This window comes from Ceratosolen solmsi, unplaced genomic scaffold (genome assembly GCF_000503995.2).
Source record: "Ceratosolen solmsi marchali unplaced genomic scaffold, CerSol_1.0 scaffold25, whole genome shotgun sequence".
In the NCBI taxonomy this organism is placed as follows: Eukaryota; Metazoa; Arthropoda; class Insecta; order Hymenoptera; family Agaonidae; genus Ceratosolen; species Ceratosolen solmsi.
The window spans coordinates 339,347-349,214 of record NW_011948444.1 but is presented as its reverse complement, the minus strand read 5'-3'; the positions used below and the strand labels follow the sequence as shown (position 1 = coordinate 349,214).

General features: G+C 44.4%; 1 protein-coding gene across 1 annotated transcript; it reads left to right on the top strand.

Moving 5' to 3' along the window:
• Positions 1-12: 12 nt before the first annotated feature.
• On the top strand, positions 13-3,357 carry LOC105366067 (paired box pox-meso protein; the record flags this gene model as incomplete). The annotated part of the gene is made up of 2 exons (XM_011504381.1): positions 13-808; positions 2,873-3,357. Coding segments are annotated over 2 exons (1,236 nt in total), but the record flags the coding sequence as incomplete, so codon positions are not given.
• Between the last annotated feature and the right edge of the window lie 6,511 nt (positions 3,358-9,868).

Here is a 9,868-nt window from a genome sequence, read left to right as displayed (position 1 = left end):
CAGCACCAACAAAGTCAGCATCAGCAAAGTCAACACCAACATCAGCAACAACAGCAGCAGCAGCAGCAGCAACAGCAACAGCAACAGCAACAGCAACAACAGCAGCAGCAGCAACAGCAGCAATATGGCGAAGTAAACCAGCTCGGTGGTGTCTTCGTTAATGGTCGACCTCTGCCCAACGCCGTTCGCCTTCGCATCGTGGAGTTGGCCCAGCTGGGTATCCGGCCCTGCGACATATCTCGTCAATTGCGCGTCAGCCACGGCTGCGTCAGCAAGATTCTCGCCCGCTACCACGAAACGGGCAGCATCCTCCCGGGTGCCATCGGTGGCAGCAAGCCCCGCGTCACCACGCCCAAAGTCGTCCAGTACATAAAGCAACTGAAGCTCAAGGACCCGGGCATCTTCGCATGGGAGATCAGAGATCGGCTTCTCTCCGACGGTGTTTGCGACAAGTACAATGTCCCTTCTGTCTCCAGCATCTCTAGGATATTGCGCAACAAGGTTGGAGCGGCGGCAGCGGCCGCGGCTGCGGCAGCAGCGGCAGCCGCGGCCGCTGCCGCTGCTATACATCATCACCCCCATCACCCGGCACACCATCACCATCATCATCACCACCACCACCTGTATGCGGCGGCGGCAGCTGCCGGGGCGGCAGCCCTCTGCGCCCCGATGCCTTACGCCCCAGCGGCCTACCATCCCCCGGTGAGCCACCATCACCACCATCACCAGGGTCCCATGAGTGAGAACCAGCCGGACGGAGGGCCTGCCCCTGGGGGCAGTTTCAGGAGATTCCTGGCGATCGAGGAGGGTGGGTACGGGACGAGGCTCGACCTTCGTGCTCAGGCTCTCGTCATTGGCCAGTGACATTCTTGTATGACGTGCGTAGATCGCGATCGTTCGTGATCTTACTTTTTTTCTTCGTACGTGCAGCATCTTGTATTTCATGACTCTGCTTTATCACATTCGACCCCCCTCAGCCGCCCCTACAAATTATAAATCGCGTATCTCGTCTATACGTGCGCGTGCGCGCTTGCAACATTATGTCTCCCGTTATGTTTTTCGAGGAATGCCCTTCTCGACTGCTGAAACGGCTTTTGCTAAAGTGCCTTTGGAGTCTCCTAAATAACGTTGCGTGCAACATCGCCTCCTAAGTTAGCGATATTGCTAGCAAATTTAGCTCGCATATACCTTTCTTCGACCCTCGAAAAAAAAAAAAATATATATATATATATAATACGTCATGATGTCTTTGGTCGCGAATTAAATATTAGGATGAATTGAAAAATTTTAATTACGCATAGTTAGTTGAAAATGTGTAATTACGAGAAGTAAGTACGAATATATTTATAAAAAGATAATTATCGTTGATTTGATTAGTCCAGAAATTTCAAGTTTCTTGCTCGTATAAGTCCATGTATACGTGAAATGATTTCACTCGATTATTCAACTAAGGAATCTTTGTTCGAAGAGAATTAAGGGCAATGATTAGGCGGCATAATGAAAATAATGAATTAATTTTTAAATCCTAACATACGTTCAGTTAGCATAATGTGGTAGATCTTTCGTTATTCCCAGTCAAAGTGCACGTTCGCCCAACAATTAATGGCTGCAAGCATAACTCTGTGGACATTAAATTGGAGAGAAAGTATGAATTGTTCCAAAGCATAGCCGAGACGTAATGTTGAAAGAGATATTCGGATAAATTTCATTTTCGTAATTTCACTTATTGCGCGGGAGGATGTAATGATTGAAACTGTGTACATCCGCTGAAGGTTTTTCAACCGGTTGACAAATATATCGATAAAGAAGATTAAAATTAAAAGTTTCACGTGCAATAATTCTATACAATCTCATGATACATTAATAATAACAAATTTTTGCTGTGTTAGATTTTCATGATGTGAACATTGTGAACTATTTAATTTTAGTTTATGCGATGAGCTATGTCCTCATATTTCATCACCTCTCGCAAGGGCTTAATAAATTGATCATTGGTCAACGTAATCCGTAATTCCGCTTTATTGCTAACAACTCAGGATGTATAAATTTGCGAAATGAAGCAAAAACGTCAGTCACAGTGCCGCTCATTATCAATCTCTTAAGTAACAATTTTTCTTATTCTTGTTTGTGTGTTAGTTTTTCTCTTCTTCTTTTATTTTTGTTTTTATTTAAAGTAAATTCGTACTTTCTGCTAAATTCGAGCGCGTTAAAAGTATAAAATACTTTTGGAGAATGAAAATTTTGAAGTTTCGAATGTCCCTGTGGAGTATTCGAGGAAGGAATGAAACTTGGTATAATCGTAATTTAGCCGTACGCTTGCGCCTGCTTCCTCTTACATTTTGCGGTACGTGAGCAGATTTAGGACTACGGTGATACAGACTTAAGACTTAAATATACGATGTAAATAATGGTGAAACATATTTTAGCGACCTTTAATATACAGTTGGCTTTTCATTCAAAATTCAATGCAAGCCGTCGGTATACCGGGAACGACATTAGCGTGAAAACGTCGATAATCGTAAATAACCGAGCAGAGACGGCGAATTAAAGAGTCGATTCGTCGAAAGCCGCGAGTTTTCGTTTTAGTTTGGCGTAGGGAGCAAAGTTGGCGCACTTACTCGCGTAGTACGTGGGGGGAAAGGGTCGTAAAGAGCCCCGGTACATTGGCATGGCGTACCGTAATATCGGCTTTATTGCCGATAGGCAAGACAAGCTCGGGGAGTCAGATATTTCTCCTCCCTCGTAAATCCAGGCGAGTCCCGACGGGCGTCGAGGTTCGAGGAAAGCCAAGCGAGCGGCGAAATATGACAAGGCCGGGGCTCGCGGAAACCCTCGCCCAGTCGAGCCTCCTGAGCGCGTTGTCTGATTCCAGCAGCCCTGCCGAGCTCCTCGCCGGCCTCCTCGTGTAAGCAGCCGAGTAACCCGTCGCCCTCGCCGCCGACGGGTTCCAACGGCCCAACGCCCACGAGCACCTCCTCGACGACGAGTCTACATTGGCCGAGCTCCCACACGGTCCATGACATCCTTTCGGGGGCGATACCGGGCCTCGTGGCCGACAATCTCGCCCGTCACCATCATCATCATCCCCACCACCACGGTGACACCCAGAGGATGCCCTCGTCGGGATCCGAGGCCGAGCACCATCACCACCACCACCACCGGCACCAGCAGTATTACGCCTCGACTCTCTATCACCACCACCACCATTTGGGACACCAGGCAACGGTCGCCGCCGGGTCCGCGGCCGTCGGCGCCGGACACATGCAGATCGCCGCCGCCGGCAGCGACAACTTCCACGTCGGCTGCGACTAGCGACGGGCATTCTCGGTCCTAACGAAACGATTTCCCTCGTTGCTTTATCGGGAACCTTCTACAACGGACTCGGCAATTATCAGCGAGCGACCTGTTCCCTCCCCTCCTCCCGCCACCTCAAGATCCATCAATTTACGTGCTTTTTCGTTCGATTTTACTTACGCCCTGCTTACCCACCCTACCCCTTTCCGATCTAATTGCCTCGGGCTGATTCTAGGGGCGGCGGTAACGAACGCGAGAAAAACCAAGGGTTAACGGACTAAATTTTCCACTCATTATTCCCATTATTAATTCGTCTGATTCATCGAGACCCTACGAGATTCTGGCTCTAAGCATTAGGCAGGACTCTCTACTGTCTCTGTCGCTGCCGCCGCCAACGCTAACACCCTAGTGTTGTAGTCTGCGACTAGTTTAAAGCCTCTCAGTCTCCTCAACCGACCGGAACCCTTCGAAATCGCCTCTTATCATCATCATCATCACCACCACCACCACCACCACCACCACCACCACCACCATCATCATCATCATCATCATCGTCGTCGTCATCATGATCATTATCATGATCATGACCATCTACGTGTTATATCCTCGCGGCAAACTGCAGTCGTAATTAATAAATGCGTTCGACTCGAAACTAATACGTATAGTTTATTACATGCATTAGTACCACCAAATAATAAAAATTTATTACTTACTCGTCTTTATCGAAAGTCGTAAACGGAATTTGCACGTATGTTTTTACACTTCACAAAAAAAACAAACAAAACAAAATAAAAAAAAAAAACAAAAAAAAAACAAAAAAATGAATTATTTCGAGCATTTTTCACGAGTAGTAAGGTCCGCTTAATTCGCCGCGAGTCTTTTTAGAGATGCACACAAGCGAATTTGGAGTCATCGCTACGCAACTTGTTTGTCATCCTGTGCGATGCCAGCGTAGGGCTGCGCGCAAAAATCGCTTTTTAGCACAATTATGCGGTGGTGATAAATATTACATACGTCCAGAGTATCTGTAACTTTTGCGAGTTGAGTCTAAATTTATTTATAATTTATCAATCTCGAATAGGAAATGTGCCTGAGGCGCAGTGTCATTTATTTAACGCCGAAGAAAATTTGGTCAGACGTATGGTATTTTGGAAGCATTTAAAATACTTTCTTTGCAAGACCTTATGCATACATACATTCTATTAGTTTTTATATTTTATCTTTTGTTACTCGAGGCATCGATCGATCGAGCTCTTTTTAATCTAAAGCCAAACGAGCCTTTTTTAAAAGATTAAAACAAAACAAAACAAATAAATAAAAAACAAAAACGAAAAAATGGAAAACAAAAAAATTAATATTACATCTTCTATTAAAAGGAATTGTAAATAGTAATAAAGCAAGTGATTCTTTCAACAAGCGTGCTATTTAGTTGATCTATAATCAAATTGAAATTACACCACGAGCGAATTATTCCTCTTTAGGTTAGGACATTAGAACTCGGATTTTTTAAAAGTTGTGTATATACTATTATAAGGAAAAGTAATGTGAAAAATGTTATTCACAGATCGACGTTATTTCACGCGTTCATTAAGTGATAAGCTTATTGGTAAATAGATCATTTGCGATTGATATAACGTAAAATGTAAAGTCGTTATACGCGACAATGTTTGCAATGTTTAAAGGACCGATGAAAATTCTACATCCATCACGAATCTGCGAAATGTATAATTTATTCATAATACAGTCGTCCCGTTATCTCCCCTGTCTCTGTACATAAACGCCAATATGTTTGGATTTCTCGAGTGTTTTCCTGTTCTTTTCTATTAAGGCTGTTTCACTAATTATTTATAACTACACAATTTATGTCTTATCCGAGCAGACGCTATATGTTTTCTTCGTTAATCTACTTACTCAACGCTAAACATACATGCCGAACAATTCGATTTGTAAATTTGTAACATTGCACAATTGACGAGGAAAGAGGCGCTTAAAACAGCCGATAGTTCATTTAATTAAATTCACGCCGTGTTTACTGCATTTGACAAAACAAAACAAAAAAAAAACAAAAAACAAAAAAAACGACTTGCACAAAGACACCGACAAGCGAGGCGTCGAGGCAGTCGCAATCGTGGCTTGCTCAAAATAATTCGCACACGTTAAAGGAAATTAAAAAAAGAGTAGTCATATATTTTCAGCATATCCAAGATGCTTTGTGCGTCATGACGATTTATCACGTGACAAATAAGTGTTAATCGTCTATTATTAATCGATCGATGCGACTTGGGAAGCCTTAAAAAGCCAGTTGATTACTCCCATTCGCGACGACGTTCGAATTCGCCAAGTACGGCACAGGATTCGCACCCCGCGTACGTCGCGCAATAGTCGTCTTAAGCATCGCAATTGCTGCAACATTGGATCTGACACCATCGCCCCCCCCTCTTACCCCTTACCCCGTCCATCAGTCCCTCTTCCCCTCCGTCACCTGCCGCTCGACCGCCGACATGCCAAGAAAAAAAGACTCGCCCCCGGGCGGCCTGATCCGCTCGATATTCCTGACTTCCTCGACCTAAAATTAACACCCGATAATCGACAAGCCAGCGCCGCGCCTGTTATCGTACTCCGAAGCTCGGCTTCTCGGAAGCAGATACTTTTCCCGAGCGCATTGCGCGGCCACTTTGACGGAGGCCGCCGCCGACAATCCGTACTATACACGTGCTCCGAAAGTCGGGGGACTTGGCGAAGGAATGGTCGGCGGGTGGTGGCGGCGGGTGGTGGCGGCGGCGGAAGGCTTCGGTCCTATCTCCCCTTGCCTGCCAGCCGGGCCACCGACCAACTCGTCAACATCAACATGCTGCTCGCCTTCCCTCCGGATATCGGACCGGCTACTACAACCGACTCAAGGGATCCTGGGCACTCGCGCTTTTCCCCTCACGACGACGACTACGACGACGATGATTCGTTTTGACACTTCGCCGAATGTGTCGTTGCACATCAGGCTATCGATCATCCGACGGAGCACTCGGCCCTCTCCTCCCCTTTCAATCGGTGTCCGTGAGAAAAGTCCCTGTCACTCCAAGCATACGGAGTTTTCCAAGTCCAGTGATGATTCGTTCGCGATCCCGAGTGCTTCGGGGACGGCCGATGAAGTGTCGTTATTCCGCCCGAACAATGACGATTAATGCTCTAAAGCCTGACTTTCAAGCTGAGCATAATAAAGTATTACTTTACGGTTACGTAAAGTAGATTAGCGCTCGACCGTTGAAGACGCGTTACACGCAAAGGGATTTAAATAGCGAATATTCGATGGAAATTGTACGTCTCGAGGGCTGTTTACGCGATTTAGAATGACGCGCTGCTAAGTTGAAATGTCAGCTCGTGATGATTATAATGTCCTTAACGGAAGCGGCAGCGGCACTTACTTTAATGCTCGCCCGAATGATAAAAGTAAGTCGAAAATTTTGTTCGAAATTTATGGAACATCGATGTCGAGTAGTCATTTGTAAGATAAATGATGCTCGCTGCCAGATTCGTAACCGAAGGTTGTTCTATTATTATTATTATTATTATTTTTGTTGTTCTTGTTGTTGTTGTTGTTCTTGTTGTTGTTGTTGTTGTTGTTGTGTTATATTATGAAGGAAGGCGCGAGGGGGTAGCTGACTAGTTGGTATGATTAAAGTCGCAGACGTAAATTCTTTCGAGCATCTATCTAATGTACATATCGAGATTGATCGAACCAATTGTGCAATGAATAAATTTGGAAAGATTATATTATACAGAGAGTATGCTTTAAAAAGTAAAGAAAATCCGTATTTAAATTCAATTTCCATGAGTTTCATGTACACTCGTGCGAATATTAAGTGAATATACGCAAGTGCCCCGACTGTGCACGTAATGTAATTACAATAAAATCATTATTGTTTATAACAAAAGCGAATAAACATGACGCTCAAAAAAAAAAAAAAAAAAAATCGAGCTTTCATGTAAGCAACGAAACTCACTCGTTTTATATTCTTTTATACATCACGTCTCTGTAATTCGTCTCCCTTTGCCTTTCGTGACACAATCCTGCATAATATTTCGATTCAGTCCCCAAATCCTTGTTACATCCGTGTCTTAATTGTGACACTAACAACGCAAATATCACACCTTATCATTTATCGTGTATTTGGATAAAAAGGATTTATTCGACAATTATATAAATATCTGAGATTTTCGTGGTTGTATAAGAATTGCTATTAAACCATACAAACTTTCAAGATTCTTACAAGATTTGCACTATTGTTACATTATTCTGTATCTCATTTACGATCTTTCTTTAAAATATCTCTTGAATTTAGTCAATTTTACTTAAATGGCAATTTATATGTCGAACATATGCATGTATAGTCCACCTATACATATACGCACATATGCATGCAGCTATAGTATATGTATGAGGCGGAAGATGATTGTAGCATTAAAAAAAAAAACAAAAAAAACAACAAAAAAACAAAAAAAATAATGCACGATTATATTCGAACGTTTTCTAAGTGACAAAATCTAAATAACAATGAGTCTTTTAATAATCGAATAGGCGTTAATGTACAAATGCCAATTTGTTGGCGGGATATTCATTTCTTAATTTGCTTTGACGCGAACGAGCGATTACTGGTTAATAACGCCATTGGGCATTGTGGAGAAAATTAAAAAAAAAAAACGAAAAAAATACCAAAGAAAAGAACAAAAAATAATCATCCAGCGCTTAAATCATTATCATTGGCTTGGCTTGCGCAATCGAATAGAGCGATATTTGCCTTTGATTTCATGATGGTTGAGAAAAATCGTTACTCTTGAAATGGCGTCATTTGGGACTTTAACTTACTCTGAGACTTATAATACTGCGTTAATTCCTGCGTGGCAATGAAGCAAATTTATGCCGCTGTTGAAAAGGCTTAAAAACGCCTCTCAGTCAATCATTTACATCGTCAAATAGTGCTTATAGGTAGCACGCGAAGTGCGTTTATTACGCCGGGTAATTTTTCTTAACAACCAAGATAACAGGAGAGTGCTACTGATCGTCGACCTGCCGCCCCACGGCACAATAAAGGCCCGAGATTGCCCTGTCGCTTTATCTCGGCTTTATAATAATAACTTGTCGCGGGTTACATGAATCGCTTTGATGTTAAGAATTTAGCCTGAAATTAAAGGGTCGATTGATTAATATTTCATTTCGAGCTTGACTTTTTATTACGGGGACTTATTGCATTATATAGAATAATTTGTGCTTAGAAAAAGGAAAAAGAGGGCATTTTTCACAGTCGTCGGCGATATTTACTGGTGATCGTAAATCCTCCATTATCGATGTCTCAAATGAAAATCGTTATAAAACTGTTTTATAAATATATAAAATGGAGCATTATCGTTGGAATCAATTTGATAGACTTCACCTCCTCCCCGCCGCGCCGCTCCCACCACGCCACGTCCTGCTCCAACGGCTTATTAATAATCTTTAATATGAACGATTAATCGAGGACGGCCGATTGTTTGGAGTTGCCAAGCTAGTTTTTGTCAAGGGGAAGTGTAGCGCTCGACTTTTTCGTTCCTATTAAAAGAAATCAACTGACGAGCACGAGGCATCAGCGACGAAGTTGACTATGAGATGGTTGATGAGGCAAATGACTATGAGATTATCATTAGCTTGGCGATGACGCGATCTCGTGCGATTGATATTGATGAAATGACAATTTCGTAAAGGTTTAGTAGACCGGGAACAGCTTAGCCGGGTGTCCGTGCGATGGTTAAATCGGCGACGAAGACGACGAAGACGACGACGACGAGAGCGACGACAAAGATGACGACGACGACGACGACAACGACGACGACGAGGATGACGACAACGACAAAGGGATCGCGCGCTCGAAATTTCTGTCGGGAGACGAGGAGATCCCTGGCAGCCTTGTACCCGCAGACGACGTAATGAGGAGGCCGACGGAGGTTCGCGGCCCTTTTGAAATACGAACGCCAGTCGGGTCCCGCGCGCAACTCCGCCCCGAGACACCATAACGCGGCGCGCGTGTGTGAGTCGCGTCGGCGCGCACCCGACGGCTACCGGAGACCCGCAGACGGACCCTCGCCCCCGCAACCACCATCGCTCGTTATTAAGCGCCAAGAGGCCGACGCTCGGTCCACTAAATCACTTTTTTCGTTCTCCTTGCCACTCTGTGGGAATGGAGAGAGGGCCAGGAGCACCCGGGTCAAAGTGCAAGGCGTGCTTACATAGCGGCGGCGTCACACTCTCGGAATCGGCAGAATTCGGGGAGACTGTGAGCCTCAGCGCCACACCAATTAGCTCGAGAATTTAAGCGGCTGGCGAAAATTTTCATTTTTCACGATTTCCGTGTTATTGACTCGATGTCGGCCCACGTTCAAAACTAAAACAAAACGGCCTATCGATTGCTGCACGCGCTGCGTCTCCAACGCGTCTCGCACTTTCTTAACATTTCGTCGCTCGCGTCAAAAGGCTTCGCGCCCAAAATGAACGAGCTCTTTGAGTCACAGGTCTCTCCGACTTCTCTTACCCCCCCCACCCCCCCCC